Source organism: Lytechinus variegatus, chromosome 4, assembly GCF_018143015.1.
Source record: "Lytechinus variegatus isolate NC3 chromosome 4, Lvar_3.0, whole genome shotgun sequence".
Taxonomy (NCBI): Eukaryota; Metazoa; Echinodermata; class Echinoidea; order Temnopleuroida; family Toxopneustidae; genus Lytechinus; species Lytechinus variegatus.
Genome location: NC_054743.1, coordinates 11,075,147 through 11,093,092, shown reverse-complemented (window position 1 = coordinate 11,093,092; position 17,946 = coordinate 11,075,147). Strand labels below are relative to the sequence as shown.

General features: G+C 38.9%; 1 protein-coding gene across 4 annotated transcripts in view; it reads right to left on the bottom strand.

Moving 5' to 3' along the window:
• The window catches only part of LOC121413377 (DNA polymerase theta-like), a 45,277-nt gene that overhangs the window by 15,268 nt on the left and 12,063 nt on the right, over window positions 1-17,946 (bottom strand). Inside the window, exons 11-21 of one of the 4 annotated variants that reach the window (XM_041606169.1) lie at window positions 17,127-17,339; window positions 16,288-16,430; window positions 14,986-15,181; window positions 13,667-13,818; window positions 12,835-13,159; window positions 11,997-12,240; window positions 9,547-11,633; window positions 8,020-9,486; window positions 6,307-6,447; window positions 5,217-5,374; window positions 2,926-3,079 (exon numbers count right to left, since the gene is read on the bottom strand). In XM_041606169.1, the coding sequence (XP_041462103.1) occupies window positions 2,926-3,079; window positions 5,217-5,374; window positions 6,307-6,447; window positions 8,020-9,486; window positions 9,547-11,633; window positions 11,997-12,240; window positions 12,835-13,159; window positions 13,667-13,818; window positions 14,986-15,181; window positions 16,288-16,430; window positions 17,127-17,339 (5,280 nt within the window). Of the gene's footprint in view, window positions 1-2,925; window positions 3,080-5,216; window positions 5,375-6,306; window positions 6,448-8,019; window positions 11,634-11,996; window positions 12,241-12,834; window positions 13,160-13,666; window positions 13,819-14,985; window positions 15,182-16,287; window positions 16,431-17,126; window positions 17,340-17,946 lie in introns of all 4 variants that reach the window. The other 3 variants (XM_041606167.1, XM_041606168.1, XM_041606166.1) reach the window with 3 other exon arrangements.

Here is a 17,946-nt window from a genome sequence, read left to right as displayed (position 1 = left end):
GCAACTCAGTTTTGGGGGATGATACCTTTTTGGTTAATGAAGTATAAAAGATGAAACTGGTATCATTGGAAAGCTGAATTATTCCTCTTTACAATGACATGCCATTTGCTGTGATTATGTAATCATGGAATATGCAATCACCCTGAACATTGAGAAAAGTCAGAAGTGAAATGTTGCAAAATGCATTGATTTCTAACAAGAGTCTCCATTTCTATAGAATTTCCACAATGCGGGTGACAGTGAATGCACTCGGTCCATCCTCGAAACAATTGGAAACGACGCATTTTGCAACATTTCATTTCTAACATTGCTGCGTATTATTATAGCGGGATGGAAAATAGAGATTTGTTTGTTTGGGTAAAGAAGTTAGTTCGCCTTCTTCCGTTGTTTACATTCCTTAAAGGTGTTGATTTCGTTTGCTAGTTTTTCTGGGCCAGGCTAGCGATTGGAATGTGGAAGTGAAAGAGGGCAAACTGACTGGGTTGCTAGGCGTTCAGGGCTAATAGAAGTCCATTGGAACTTCAGTTATTTTACTACTTTGCTTCTTATTCATGTTCTTCGGCTCGCTTGCATTCTTCAGTGATTAGAGAGAGAGAGCGAGAATGTGAACAGGTGTGGAAGCAAGGAGTGAATTCCTTGGTGGAAGTGAGCTGTGAGTGGGAGTGGCTGAAGTGACAAGAGTCGCAAAAGAGGATTAATTGACTGAGAGAGCAGTTGGGGGAGTGGTCAAGAGAGTTACGTAAGTTGGAAGAATAATGGAAAGCCGAAGAACTTGAAATTGGAATCGGAGTACACAATAATTAAGTTCCGTTTTATATACTTACATTATAGGCGGATTAATTTCGCGCATTACACCAAAAGTGATAGGGTCGATTTGGGGAAAGGCTTTTCTCGCCACGCGGTGTTTGACCCAGAAAGGGATAAAAAGGGAGTGTTTAGTTGACAAGGGGCAGTTTTTCGTTCCCGATTTGTTTTGCCGCCGTAGGCCATGTCGGCTTAATTTTTGTCTGTCGTCGGTCGTCCAGCCCAGAGATGCGACGTATATTATAATCCAGCTTGTAATCTGACTTTGATTTAGAATAAAACCTGATACACAACTTAACTTCATCGAACTTGTCATTCTTTGACTCCCGTCCTTTTCTTGTACGCGGGCAGCGCAAGACGGTGGGCGGCCACCGGCCGTCTTGCAAAGCTGTGCCGCTACATTATCATGTCTGTGTATTCCATGATAATGCTAGCATTACAAATGACACATGATTGTAAAGAAGAATAATAACTTTTACACATGATGATGGCACATTAAGAAATTTATTAGCACTCAAACTTGCAGTTTGAGTTGCAGAACTCAAGCATGACATGGCAACGAATTTTGCAACATTTCATTTTTACATTGCTGCATTATTTATCATGTCTGTGTATTTCATGATAACACTAGCATTACAAATGACACATGATCGTAAAGAGGAATAATCATACTTTCCAATGATACCACTTTTACATATGATGATGGCACACTAAGAAATTTGTTAGCATTCAAACTTGAGTTGCAGAACTTTTTTTGAGGGGTTTATATATAACACAGTGCATGGAATGGTGGGAAATTTAAAATTCCTATTGGATCAAGTGAACAGCAAAAAACTAGAAGAATCAAATTCTTTGAAGAATCTAGTGCTAAATAAGATCTTTCCAAAGATGTGTGGAACAAACATGATGTACTATATGTAAGATGAGCAATGGCATCAAAAAGGAAATAATTAGGCCTTATACACATCGGCGGCGGAAGCCAAAAATTTAAGGGGGGTCCACCAGGGGGGACCATCCCCCAACCTCAAATTTAGGACGGGAACTGTCCCCCCATCCCCCCGCTTCCGCCGCCTATGCTTATACATGTTCATTGTAATGTACATCTTAAGTTTGTCTGATAATTGTTAAAACTTGAAATGTATAATGCTGTAAGTGCTTATTACCATACATGTAAGTGCACATGGGTGATTTTTGTAATCATTCCTGAATGCTTGAAAACATGTTGCTGAAGTTTTACATCTCCATTTCTAAATGAGGCTCAAAATGGTGATAAATGGAGGGGTGTGAATGAGAGGGATAGAGTTGAAGTAGGAACATCACAAAATAAAAGAAAGAGCATGGAGCTATATGAAACATTGGCCAGATCTCACAAAGCACAGACGAGAGGATAACTGTTATATTGGATGGCTCAGAATGGAATACTAGGGGCCCGTTGCATAAAACTTTTGCCTCAAAAAAAAAAACTCTGGCAAATGAACAAAACTCTGGCAAATGAACAAAAAAACTCTGGCAAACACAATTATGCCATTGAAAATTACACATAAAAAACTCTGGCAAGAAATTTGCCACAGAGTTTTTTATGGCAAAAGTTTTATGCAACAGGCCCTAGGAATATTCCAAGAGTTTGGGCAATTATTCCAAGAATCGCAGATGAGCGGAATATTTGCCCTAACGAGTGGACTATTTCTGGTATTCCATGAAATAAGCCATCCAATGTAATTATTATCATCTATCCCCCAGAGAGAAATTTGATTTAACAAGTCATATCTCTTATCTTATCACATCATGGCATCATCAATTCATAGGATCAATTTTGGTCATTCAACTGCGACTTATATGTAGTTCATTACGACATCATTGAGCGTAATTGTGATCTATGCTCAGCATCACATTACTTTCATTGTACACGTTGCTGCATACATTTCACACTCACGCATGCGCACTAGACTGTTGAATATGGTCTTATACTCAAGATAATTTTTTTTACAGGAGCCTATGGGACATTTGTCGGATTTTGGTCCTTTTTAGGGCTCTGATACTGCACGGGCAATTGATGCAAACCAAAATATGCGTTTTTAATGTATCGCTCAAACACTCTACATAGAGGATAATCATTCTTACCTTCTAGTAGATGTGTATCAGTCGGTGAATACTGTGTGACCAATGATTGAAGGTTAGGTTCCTTGCTACCAGGGTCTATCAACCATTGTGCTATCTTAGGATCCTCAAGGCATCCTGATAGAAGACATCCACAGGCTTGGGATAGGATCTTATACTGGTGATTAAAATACAACAACAAGATCTCCAGATTATAACCTAGGCTTCGTAACACAAAGGTTTGCGACGAATTGCAAATATGAAAGAACCGCACTGATTGGTCCCTGGCCAGTATTTCAAACCTAATGCGCGTGTAACATTGATATTGATTGGTCAGTTCATTTAGCGATTGATCGCTAATCTTTGTGTTACGGAGCCCTGTTCCAAGTAAGTTCTGAGCCTCTATAAATGACTGGTGATCCAATCTTTGTGGTAAATTATATGCCCCAATTTTCAGTGGTGTCGAGTTGTTTCCCAAGAAAAGATCACCAGTCATTTGTAAAGATGCTCATAACTTATGAACAGCTTAAAGAAATGCTCAACTGTTTATATTTTACCATTTGCATATCTACAAGCACTTATTAACATTGCATACACACCCAAAATTTCCACAATATTTATTATCACTGTTACTTCTTTGATCCTTGTCAGATTGTTATGAATAATATGTCTATATTGTGATCTTATCTCTGACTGATATGCTAATGAATAACAAAATCACCCCCAAAACACACATATATATAAAGGACCTAGTAAGATTGAAATTAATGAACCTTCTCCGACTGTTCTTCGATTAGTTTGTTTATTATATAAATACAGCACACAGTCCCAGATATTTGAGTAAAATCAGACATTGTGCAATGAAAGAAGTTTAATTCATAATCTGCGATGCAATGTTGGTCTGTTTATCTGCAACATGTAGTTAATTCCAATATGCAGTTTATGAGGCCAGCTTTCCGACGTTTCAATGTATCGGTTATTGTACGCTATTCTGTCTGGGATGCTGTCTGTAAAGTAGCTAAGAATATAAAGAGAGTTACTTCAAGTTCTGTAAGGTGTTGTGAATGGTGTTTATGTTGTCTAACACCAACTTCAACACTGCACTATAAATATGATTGAAATTTTATTTCAATTTAAAGTCACTTCAAATTAGGTATTGTGACTGGTTTATATTTTCAGAGATGCCAACTTTTGGAAATCAGAATTAGGGAGGATTTGCAACCGCCACCAAATTATGTGCGCATAGCGCACATCTCGAGCGCGGAGCGCTCGACCCTTGCGGCCGGGGTCCAGGGCCCGCCTTAGGGCCCTGGAAGCTCTGGGTTTCTAGATGCTCTCTGGTGCAATCTGACCCTTATTTTGGGGCATTTCACATGTTTTCAAATAAACATTGTTCCCACTTTTTTAACATAAAAAATATCAAATATGCATTTTTACATGTAAAAAAAATGAGGGGACAAAAGAAGTACCTGTTCAACAATAATAATGAGGAATTATCACTATCGGCTATAGGCAGGTTATGTTCCACTATAAATCCAGTAAAGAAAAGCTCAGCGCTGGTCCCTTGCTTGGTGAAATAAAGACAACAGGGTACTAGTGGAGCTCGAAGATCTTGTCTTCGCAATGTCCGTAGGCCTATGCCGTTTGCTCCCGAACGTTAAGTGCTTCCGAATATCATCACGACCTCCGTGCTAAACTGAAATGTCCACGCTGCAAATTGCGCAAAATGCATGGTAAATTCCTCTTTCCGACTTCCGAACACACAGGTACTGGAGACTGTATTCAGTCTTATACTTCTGAGACCATTTCTTGGTCTTCTTTTGTCGATTTTCCGCCATTTCGTGTCAATATCAACCCATCAATACGCCGAAATCACACACCGATATCCACCGCACGACTCGACAAATCCAGTGGCCGCGAGCGCACACGCCTCGCGAAGCTAGCCGGGCCTACCGGCCTGGTGCACACTGGATTTCCGTTGGGCATATCATATGCACCAGCTTTTCGCTGCTCCTTATTTGTCTACCTTTCACACAGAATTTAGTAGCAGCGAACGTAATGGAGTTATTACACGCGAAAGTTAGCAGACGATACATGTCCTTCCAATCCAATTTGATCAATGCAAAAAAATCATAATTTCGGGAGGATAAGGATGGTAATCGTAAGGGCGGGAGTTGGGATGAATTTTCGGGAGCCTCCCGATGAAATCGGGAGGGTTGGCATCTCTGTATTTTCCCAACACCAAAATAAACACCAGACTTCAACACTGCACTACTGTGAATAAAATTTATATATTGCAGTGGTTAATTTCTTACCTGGTGTTTGGCACCAAACACCACTTTCTGATGATACTTTGCCTTGGCAGTCCTTCCAAGTTTCTCAATTTCTAGTACTGGTCTGATCTTACTCAGTCTCTCATTGACTGGAAGATTAGGGGCATTGTCTGGTGGGGCAAGGGTGTCATCAGCATCACCTGCAGAAAAGATTAGATGTGTCTTAATGCATTTGGCATGAAAATTCCAACCAATAAAATCCTAGCTATCCGAGGTCAGAATAGTTGTAGGACTACTGAAATCAACATTCAATGTAGTTCGAGCCTTAATGTAGGAATAAAAGCAATTTCAATTCCAAATTGTAATGATGTCATCATTGGCTGGGACTTGAAGCCGATGTAGACTTTACTCCAACAACAGGGCTCGCTACAAAGCAAAATTGTGATTTCATTATTCCTAACATTATGCCGAACTTCAGCATTCTGAAATCAACATTCAATGTAGTTCGAGCCTTAATGTAGGAATAAAAGCAATTTCAATTCCAAATTGTAATGATGTCATCATTGGCTGGGACTTGAAGCCGATGTAGACTTTACTCCAACAACAGGGCTCGCTACAAAGCAAAATTGTGATTTCATTATTCCTAACATTATGCCGAACTTCAAATAAAGTAATTTTATCTTTGGAACTTTCATATTTAAGGCAAAATTTGATTTATTAAAAATAATGTATCAGATCGCACAGTGTGAGACAGACTTTTGGGTGTTGTAAGAAGATATTTTCAATCAATTGCAAAATATTGTTGCAATCTTAAAATTAATATTCAATTTAAGCTTTAGCAAATCAGTTTACACTCCTTGTAGCCAAACGCAGATCAGCAATCGAGTGAGAAAAATGAAATTAAGGAAAAACTATGAATAAATAAATGGACAAAAAACCATTGAATGTGCAAAAAAAGGATCAAATCTGTCCTTAGTGCAATGGATACAAACAAGCTACTGTATTCTCTTATTCATTTCTTTTGATCAGGAGTTTTACATACAAAATTAAATGTCATATCACTAAAATATTGGAATTTACAAGTTTCAAAGTAAACAACTTGAGGCTTTTATGATAAAGCTCTTTTTCTTACCTGCTGGTATGTCTTTTTGAAGAGAAACAAAGTAAGCATCTTTACCACCCCAGCACACTGCTATACCTGTAATCAACAGCTCAAGGTCTTCTAGAGGAAAGCCATCTGGTTTAGATTCAACCCTGTTTCCATCAGAAGTGCCTGATTGGATGAAAAAGTAAAAACCATACCACATTACCATTTAAATTGTGAACTCTGTTCTTAAGACTATCGTAAGTGATGATTTGGAGTGATTTAGATCTTGATGTGCGTATGGAAAAAAAACACTACCTCTGGATTTGAATTAAGAACTGTGTTCTTAACTCATTGTCTACTGGAACCAGAGGCCTGTATTCTGAACTCAGGTTAAATGAAACCCATGGGACCGTTTCATCAACATTTTTGTATGACAAGTTGTCAGATCTGACATCTTTCCTTGATTATGATTGGCCGAGAGGCACTGTTCCTATGGTAACTGTCGGATAAAATGGGACTTGTCGGATAAAACGTCCGACAAGTCCTTTCATGAAACGCTCCCCTGGTTTAAAATTGTGGTTTGAGTATGGAGAGCGAATTGGGGCACAAATCCTTAACAGTACACATCCAATATATTAACTCATATGACACCCAAATTGTTCATAATTGTCTAGGAATGATAACTGAAGTATTTTCTTCATTATGAAAGCAAAAGGAAACAAAATGGTAAACATAAGAAATATGCAATGTAAATAGAATTTGTGAATATTTGGCTCCCCAGAGTCTCACAGAGGTAGACCGTGGTCTAAGTTAAACCTGACTTCAGAATACGGGCCAGAGGGTCTCTGTACAAAGCCAGTAGGAAAGTTAGTAGGCTGTAGGTGAATACACTACAACATGTTACTGATTGATGGGCACTTGGCCAGTCTTCAAACATACTATCTTTCTACTTGCAAGAAATAAATAAAACATTTAGGTTCTAAAATATACAGGAAGAGTTAAAATGAAAAAAAAAGTAAAACCTACATAGTCGACCTTCCATAAGTTGATTACAAGCAAGTTAAGCAACTTTTGAGACTAGCTAATGCAAAATATTAGTCATTATACAAATAGCGAATACTTCAATAGGCATGAGTGCGATGGTGCGAGATTTCACATGAGGTGAAAGATGCTCTATTCAACGAGGCGTTAGTCGAGTTGAATAGAGCGTTTCTTTCACCGAATGCGAAATCTCGCACCATTGCACGAATAAGAATATTCGCTATTTGTGTTGTACAACGCCTTGGAATCTAGCGAAAATATAAAAAAACAAAGAGTTTTTCCCTCCAGTAATCTATGAAAAGGGGGCAAAAATATTGAAAGCGAAAAGCAAAATCCCACAAGCCGGGCCCACAGCGCACTGAACTTGGACAGCATTGTGCATTTAGCCAGCAGGCTGTACACGCATTGTCACCTTATTCAATGAAATCGCATTGTGACGTCACCTCCTAAAGCTGTGCAATGGTACATTTTGGATGGTACGTCTTGTGTGCAACAGTACGAATGTGTGACATTCAGCCTCCCATTTGCTCGCGTACAACAAGCTAAGTAGGCGTTGTACAATTACCTCTAATGATTCAAACAGAGTTCAATACTTTGAGATTTGACTTAAGCAGACATTTTTTGTAATTTCCAGTACCATATCATCTCACATTAATGCATCACACATTGGGTTAAAAAATAATATTAAAATTTAAGAGTCATAAGAAATATTCTCACCAGGTCTTTTGAAATTTCCACCAATTGTGGCACCTTGGATTGGAGGACGATACTTCTCACAGGCCACAGCCACAGCATAACGCTTCTTTCGTTTCCATTCCATCATGAATGTGCTGAAGAGGTCTACATTGGCACAGACGTCTATGATAGTGAAAGCATTGTCCGTTGAAGGAATAGCTGGTGAGCTACTGAAGGACTGGGGAAAGAATGATGGAGTGAAGGAAGACATCAAAGAATGCTGGTGGTTCTCTTGCTTTGAGGAGGCAGCGGTAATGACTGAATGAGGTGAGGGCGGTATCTCGGTATCGCTGTCCACGCTGAACCTGAGACTGAAATCATGTTCATCCATTCCAACATTGAGGGCGTCTTGGGATTCAACAGGTCCAGGTGAGAACAGCTCCTCGCTATCTTGCAGCAGCATTTCACTGTTGGGTATCATGGCCATATCAGGAATCCTACGCACCTCAGTCATCTGACCTGCTGATTTGTCTGCTGGTTGTTTGCTCATCTCAGCAGTCATATGCATTTTCTTGTTTGACTTTGGAGAGCTTTTGTCTGAAGTGTTCCTAAGATCCTTGGCAATAGTTACCCTTTCTTCCTCTACTGCCTCTAGATTCTGTTTACTTATATTCAATGCTCTTGGTGATTTTCTCCTTGTACTCTCCAGTGTTCTACTTTGGCTTTTCTTTTTCTTTCCAGATCGTTGTGTTTGTCCTGCTTTGCTCTTTGGTCTTTGTGTCCCTGAGGCCTTGGAGATCTTGGGAGTGGTCTGTTTTGTTCTGGGAGGTGTTGGCGGAATGTAATCTCCTGTATCACTGGTTCTTCTTTCAGAGTGTTTCATGTCTACAGGATCCACACTTTCAAACTTTTCTTGAACAGCAGCACTAGATTTTGGTGGAGTTCTTTGTCGCTTTGGTGGAGACCCATTAGTCTGTTTCTCATTCTTTCTCTTTGTATAATTAGTTGATATACTGGAATTTGTTTGGTTTTCTTTCAGCTTATATTCTTTACTGCTTGACCCTACTGTACTTTCCTGATGAGAAGAGATTTTGCTTTTATCCTTATTCACTGACATCTTTTGCTTTATAATTGTTTGACTGCTGACCTTACAGCCAGAATGCGTCCCTGTCTTGTCCTTTTTGCTAAAATTCATGTCCTTGCCTGCAAGGACAGTCTGGTCTTTGGATCTAGTCTTTGGTGTTTCTATCAGCTGTGTGAACAAGTCATCATCATCATCTTCATCTGCAAAGAGGTCCAGCATGGCCAAAGTCCCTGGACTCAGGAGGCTATTTGCATTTCTTTTGACTTCATCATCCCTCTTGGGAGAGAAAACCACTTCAGACTTGGAGGATGACTTATAGTTAGATGGTCCTATACTCTGTTTCTTCGACACAGGCTCACTTGATACAGATGATTTGGTATGTCCTTTAGATGTTGCAAATTTGTGATGATCTGTTGGTTTATTACCAGAAATGCCACTCACAATTTTCTTAGAAATTTCTCCCGATTTTGAAGGTTTCTGATCACCTACATGTAGGATTTGCTTCTCAATATCCTTCCTTTCACTTCCATTTTGTGTTAGGTTCCCTTTGCTGATGATAGATGATTTGACCACTTGACAGAGTTGGTTGCCTTTGGCTTTCACATTGCTATCAGCAACATTCAGATCTTTCGCAGAATCTGAACATGGGTTTGGACAAGACTCTTTGGATTTTCCAACAAAGATCATGGTAGCATTGTCTGGGTTTGAATCCAAAATTTCATTTCCATCAGGAATCTCAAAAAATGAAAAGGAATCATCTGAAGATAAGTGCATAGCATCATCGTTTTGACCGCCTTGGATCTCCGACTTGGTAATATCTCTCTGCATCTTGGGTGATGCATTTTCTGGTACAATCTCTGTTGGGTCATTCCTGACCAGAGAGGGATCAGGTACAATCCTTACCTCTTCCTCAAAGTTTTTACGAGATTTAGCAGCAGAGGTTGCATCCCTTTCAACAGGCTTATGTATACTTTTACTTGGATTGCTCTCTTTGGCTACTGATGCTTGTATGCTAAATGAGAATGAGTCAAAGGACTCGCACATTTGTGCCGCAAGCAGTACATCCTGGGTTGTCTCTATGAGAGGACAAGATCTGATGTCTGTTTCCTGGAGACCCTCAACAGCATGATCTGGTACAACAGTATTTGTATTAGCATTTGTGTTCTGACTTGATGTTACAGTATCTATTGCCAAATTAGGTTCTGTTGTGTCTGAACCACTTCGTACATTGGCTTCTGTTAGAAAATCTTGGCAGTGTCCTAATAGCTTCCTTTCCCTCTTCTTTGCGGCATCAAGGTCAGGACTAGCTGATTCAGCAACAATGTCATTCTGGGTGCAATACTCAGCCATGTACTGTTCAAGCTGTGAATCCATAGAAGGAAAAGTTGGACTAATCCCATCCTCTTCACCAACAACCATCCCATTGTCATCTGTTCTAAGAGTGTCCTTATCCTGCATAGGTTGTCCATCTCCTGGAACCATTGCAGGAGGAGACTCCCCTTCTTCTACCATCTGCTGCAGTACTTCCTCCAGACTACCCTCATCTAAAGGACATGAAAACAGCTCCGGAGATGTCTCCTTTTCCTGACCTTGATGATGTGGAGCTTTGTCTTCTGATACAACAGGTGTCATTTTTCCTTTATCATGTTCTTCTTGCTCTGTGAGCTCAGGACTTCTTTCCTTGGCAGATCTTGCAGCAGAATGCACATGTATTTCTTCCTTGTCAAGAAGGGATTCATTCCTAGTTAAATGTATTTCACACTCATTCCAATTTTTAATGACCCTGTGTTGTTCAGTAGGAACATATGAGATATTTGGTTCTTTATCCACTGTGTTATTCAGAGGTTTAGAATGTACCTGGGCAGTGACTGTAATTTGCTTCTTAGGTTTATCTTCAAGAGTTGAACTTCCTATAACAGACTGGTGATTGACAGTTGATTTTGATGTCTTGCTTTCTACAACCTTTATACTAAGTCCCTCTGATTCTGCCGTAGATTCTCTCTGCATGTGGTCAATCTTCTCTTTAGAATTTGTGGATGATTTAGAGCCATTTTCTTCCAAATCATGGTGTCTTACGCCAGATTTTTCAAGAGCTTTAGCAGACTTTGATGATGTACTTGGCTTATCAGTTGTGGGTTCATCAGTGACTAGACACTGTTCTGTGCGATCTTTTCCTGTCACTTGCAACAATTCCTTCTCCAATTTCTTTTCAGGAATGTCTTTCCTGTTATAACCGATTCTGCTGTTGCTGCCTCTATTGCTTTCCTCTGACACACCTTCTATAGCTGTCTCAGGTCTACGCTCCCCATCCCTGTTGCCTTCCAGCGGGCATTCATCTTCAGTAGCTTCCTGACCTACATGTACATCAGTCTTGGTGCCATTCTTATCTCGCTCATCACTCCATGCAACTCCAGCCACACCAAGCTCTGCTTGGACGATCGCTCTGGCTTCAGAGACTATGAGCCTTGCAGCTTCAGCTTCCGTCAGTCCTTTCCTTCCAGTGGCCCAGATACATCTGGTCTGTTGCCTCTCCACTGCCTCAAAGGCATCTTCACCATGAGCTTGTCTGCCACTGAATAAAAACAATAACCACAACAAATAAGCATCCATTTCACGAGTAACGCATGTCATAGGATTGAACACAATTTCATCATCTCCAGATATTTCAGTGGCAAAGAAAACATTTTGGGGGAATTTACTCCCGTTTAGATCTTATTAAGAGACTGAGGAAAAAAATACCCCCTCTCCTTTCCTGGCACTAACACATTATCGGGATTTACAACACTTGGGTCACATAACGTAAAGCTCACATCTTGCTGACACTCATCCCAAGGCCATCTTCATTTTGGGCTTGGGGCTGTGCTACTGTAAAATCTGATCCAACATCAATATCAAGATTTCAACACCAAACTTGAAATAATCCACTGTGAATTACCTTCTAAATGGCACAGAATTTCTGAGTAGCATTTCCACGTCATCCGGATCGCAGGTTGCCACAGCAGCTACAGTAGGGTAACCAGCATCATAGAGCAGCCTGGCTCGCTGGGCGTTGAGGAGTGAGATTCGGACCAAGTCACACAGCTCCCGCTGGATCCCAAAGTTCAGCCTGCTCTGGAATTGGGCCAAGAGGAGCTCCAGGTTCCACCAGCCTAAACGACTGCAGAACACTGTTACCATACCTAAAAGAAAAGAGGGAAAACAAACTCATCAAAGGAATTCATGTTTCTGTTGCAATACTAGTGAATGTCTGCTGATTAATGAGGTATGTTTCTGATAGCCTGCATGTCTTATAAAAAAGAACAATGGTAATATTCCAATATTTTCACCAGTTTTGTCTCATACATTGCAGTTATAAATGTAGCAATGGATGATTAAGTCAAACTTATTTCATTTTTTTTCAAACTCCATCTACTATTCAATAAGTTGTAACCTCATATTAATATAGATACTGATAAGACTAAGTTGGAGAAAATTGAATGACAACACTCCTAAAATATTTTTTTTTTAAATAAAATGACAAGAATTTGAAGACATGATTCAAAACAAATGATGTATATCTTCATTTTGTTCATCATATATATAATCAACATGTATCATCTTTTAAGGCTCTGTTCATGATTGAAGCCACTGTGCAATCGATGCCTACTGCCTTAACATGTACGCAGATAGATCACAAAAGAACCCATGTGTATGTATTGCCTGTAAATATCCTAATGTTAACCAAATCTGAGGCTTTCAATCAAGGCAGAATATACAAAGAATCCATTCCTTACCTGCAAATGTACTAGCAGATTGCTGTAATGACTGTAGCTGCCCAAAACCACAGTTGTACTTGGCAGCGACAGTCGGTAACGGCACTTCATTGACCAACTCCTGAAGGACAAGTGTGGTATAGAAACGTCGGTGGATGGCGATGCTCTTTTGGACATTGGCAGAACGTGATGCATAGGAGACAAGGCCTTGACTGGCCCTCATCAGGAAGGATTCCTCTACTCCGACTAGTTCAGCAACCCGACGCTGGTCTGAGGACATCTTCTCCCACGTGCAGACAAACTGGTACCAGTCGGGCTGGAAGCCTTGGTCATAGATTGGAGTGACCTAAGAGCACATTTAAAAAGATATCATTTTAATATCAGTAGGTCATGACATGAAGAAAGTAATTTCAGTGACAAATTTGCAGTCTGCCAAGGAGTTATAAAAATCTGTGACTAACTTTTACAGCTGTTGGAAAAAGTCTCAGACATGAGACTTTATGAAACAACAGTCTAAACTTAATGTACTTGTGATGAATGACTGCAATGTCTAATGATAATGGGAGAGGGCATTTCACTTAGCCTATAATTAATGCAATAACCAATCCATCAAGAAATTTCCTTTTTTTTTCAAAGAACATGCAAGTTATTGTCAGCTTGAGGTTTAATAATATACCTTGCTTCCTGACATGTTAAAAGCATGTTCACAAATATGGGGAACTGTTTCACAGAAGTTGAAGTCATTAAATACAGAAAATCCACTATCTGATTGGCATGTAGCATACCTAACAGTGAGTTCTATCAATTCTCACTGATAACAAGCTAATGAGACATGGATCAACTTATGCCTTACCTGATAGAGAATATGAAGTTCATTTTCCAGGACAAAGTTCTTGCGAGCCTTCTGAAGTTCAGCAAACACGTGGAGAGCTTCGTTTGGTGAGAGAGCTGATGAGAGAGTAGCTTTCCCTAGTTGGGTGGGACAATACTTTTCTACCATACCATCTAGGAATTGAATATTATACAAAAAATAGAATTTGTATTTTACATGTGTATTCAATATCATATGCATTGGTTTGTCATCAATGATTGCTGAAGGGGTGTATCATTAAATTACAAAATTAAAACAAAAAATAAATCAAAATATTATTCAAGACACAATATTAGCAATTTCTCTAATAATGCAGGTATATGTTTCAGCATCAATTTCTGAGAATACTGAGAAAGGAAATAAAAACACAAGAACTATATTCTCTAGTTTACTTTAGACACTTAAAATTATACAATTAAATTACTAAAAAGGATTCCAAAGATATGCCTTCTAAAGGTGAATAAAATAATCAAATACAATAACAAAATTCCCTCACTCATCACAAAATATTTGCCAATATTTCATGCATTAACCTGTACTAATTTACTTGCACATTCAAACCTGTCCATAAAGACCAGCCAACCAAGGGAGACAAGAATAATGGTCTTTATGAACAGGTTATCTTTATATACAGGTGCATTTACATGGCCATATGTAGATTTTTTGCGGGGGGGGGGGGGGGAGGCAGGACGTGTTAACTTTTTCAAAAAAACTTGAAAGCAAGGGAGCAAAGCGACCAAGCTTGTCAGGCAATTTTCGCAATTTGTAAAGAGAAATTGAAGGATTTCGTGCATACTTTTGGTAAATATTGTGAAAATACTCAGTGAAAATATTAGTTAAAAAATTTCTGTAGGGAAACTGAACTCCCCCCCCCGGTGTGTACAGCCATGCTCAATAAATAAAAAGAAACCAAAGTGATACCAAGCTTTTGGTCTTTATAGAGAGGTGATCCTTAGACACAGGTGGGCCCGTATTCTGAAGTCGGGTTTAACTTAAACCAAGACTTAAAGTTGTGGTTTAAGTATGGATAGCCAATTGTTACATAAATCACTTACGGTAGAGATATCGTATTTCAGCTCGTTTGGCTCCAAAATCATTCATAATTGTCTAGGAAGTATAAATAGATGATTGTCTTCACCATCAATGAATCAGGAAAGAGCACAGTAAAAATATAAGAAACATACACAAATTTGGCACTTTTGGCTTCCATAATTTTAGCACAGAGTTAGACCATGGTCTAAGTTAAGCCTGACTTCAGAATACGGGCCAGGTGGTCTTTTAAGTAGGATTGGTTGCATTACCTTCTGACTCCACATTCTGTAGTCTAATGAATTCATTCTCCTCAAGGAACCTGACACAAGACAACACTGCTGACTCTGTATTGACCTCTGAACCTTGACCTTTTGACCTGATCTCTGATAGACTGGCAGCCAGGAGGGTGCTGGATGCATATGCCTGGACCTCAGTAGGGCTGGATGCTACACCACTAGCAATGATCTACATAGCAAGGGGAAAAGACATCTGTTAAGAAATGTTCTTGGCCCTGTTGTCAAAATTAGCATTTAAGTTATAAAAATCAATTTTTAAAAATGCTAATTAAGACTTGAATTCTTAGAGATTTAATTGAAAGCGAGTCTGTCAAGTCATTCAAAAAAGATTGAAGCAGTTCCTATATCTTAAATATGTATAGTTATTTTTCTCTTGTAGATTGACACCTTTTTATGTTATTTATTCTGTTTGAGTTTTTTGTTTGTTGCTTGTATATCACATTTAATTCTTTATCTTATTGTTTCTTTATACCATTTTATGTTATTAATGTTTTGGGAACTGCACTTACACGAGGACACTTGGCTTTATTTATGCTGTTCCCGATTCCATTTTTTTAATCTGGCTTGTAAATATATTGTTTATCGTGCCTTGCTTTATATCAAGAATTGAATAAATGCAAATTGAATTGAATCATATTAAAGTGCATCTGTGTGTTTGAAGAGCCATTTGCATCATGTTGCATCTTACAAACTAGGGATGATCACAGGATCATCATCAGACTTTGGATTTTGCTCCAAATCTGTTCTACTCAATGTAACAAAGCACACAAGTCCATTGTTTCCTTGTTTGTTAGAAACTATATACACAATATTTTTACAACACGTTGTTCGCATCCATCTTTGCTGCACTGGGGGAACTACCAGTCTGTCCTCCAGACTTTACGTTACAATATATTTTTTTACCTACCCGTCGCATTGCACAATTGAAAAAGAAACAGAAATAACAATTATCATGTAAGAGGCAACTACATTTAATTTTTAAGCCTAGTGGACTTGACATAATGTTGTAATGACAGTGGTATAAATCACTATCAGTTATATTTCTTGTTTATTTGAGTCTTATATAAGTATAATAATAATAATAACTAGCATTTCGAACGCTCTCCATAGTTAACTATATCACAGCGTTAACAATGTTTTAAAACAAAAGTACATAATAATTACAATACAAATACATGCAAAAGAAATTAATCGGAAAAGAGGTATGTTTTAGAAGTATATCATGTTAAGGTTTTTCTTCACAAAATATTTGTTATTAATTACTCAAGGTCTCACCTCCAGGATAGCTCTCTTGAGACTGTTACTAAGATCATCACCTTCTCTCTTAACCAGACAGCTCTGGACTGCTGGTAACTCAGATCTCATCAGCTTTGATGCCTTATCTCTCTCTGTTGTCTTACACACCAAGATGCTTTCACCTGCAAACACATGAGAGGAAATTAGATAAGTCAGCATATTGGCCAATTATAAGCAAGGTTGAAGCAATTTTTCACACTATATCACGACACAAGAAAGAAAAAAGGAATCATCTAAAACCATCTCATAAAAAGTTGCTATGATAGCAACTCTTGCTGGAATATCAACTTTCATTGGAAGAGCCAATCAAACAGCAGAGTTTTCCCTGTGGCCACGGTAGTTGACGTTCCAGCAAGATTTGCTATACAGTAATAGCAACTTTTTATGAAATTGGGCTCGAAAATTCTGCTTACCGTAGGTATAGAAAATAGAAAAGTCAAATTACAAGCACTTAAGTATACACAAGTTATAGGCAGTCTGATCAAAGGTAAGTATATTAGAGTTTCATGAAATTTAGAAACCAAGCATCAAGACAGCATAGCTGACCAATCTGCTGTGTAATGTGCACTACCTCTAGGCATGAAAATTAATGCCACTCATGGGAACATATGAAAATAAGTCAGTTGATTTTCACTGATTAATATAGGGGTATTTATATTGCGCACATATCCACCTTGTTAGGTGCTCAAGGTGCTCCTATATTACCCGGCTAAGCTAGGCGTTTACAGCACACACAGCTTCTTGAGGAATTATTTCCTACCGAAAGCAAGGATTTCAAGTAGCTTACAACACCAACCAGTAAAAATACATGTACATACCTTCTGTGTCGACTCCTTTTCTTCCAGCCCTACCAATCATCTGCTTGTAGGTCAAGGGGTCAATGACCTTCCTGTTGAACATTATTGACCTGATAATGACCCTCCGAGCCGGAAGGTTCACCCCCGACGAGAGAGTGGAAGTGGCCACCAGGATCTTGAGAAAACCATGACGGAAAGCGCCCTCTATGATGTCTCGCTCGTCAAAAGTGAGTCCTAGTGGAGAGAAGAAATCATCTTCTCTTTAATTCTTATAGTATAAATGCTTTCTCCTGTTAACATACAGGTACATATTTTGGTTTAATTATAGCCAAGCCACTTGACCAGATCATTGTCAATAACTCCCATCTTCATGCATGAGCTCAGTGCGAAATTTGACACTCAATCTATTCTTTAGTAATCATGCGAACCCCCCCACCCCCCAGACAGATAGATGGATGGATGACCCTAAAACACAATCCCTATTCCAACCACCAACAATGGGCATAGGCATAGAAGATTACAAGAAAATTATTTGTTTGAATGTAATAACTCCTTTTCCCAAAGGGTGTTTCTTTCCTTTTTCACTGCTCTTTCAGCATTTTAACCCTCTTATCACCACAAACAAATGTTTGACCAGAAGACAGAATACATTGTAAAGCCTATGGTGTGACGTTGATGGGTTATAAAACCCCAAACCTCACGAGCCTCCACCCCTTTCTGAAACATCGTCAATCCTTCAATAATATACAAAATAATGAATGTTTATGAATGCAATGGACAGAATACTTGGACAGAATAATGGATCATTATTTCATCTTTCACCAAATCAAGTATTCTGTCC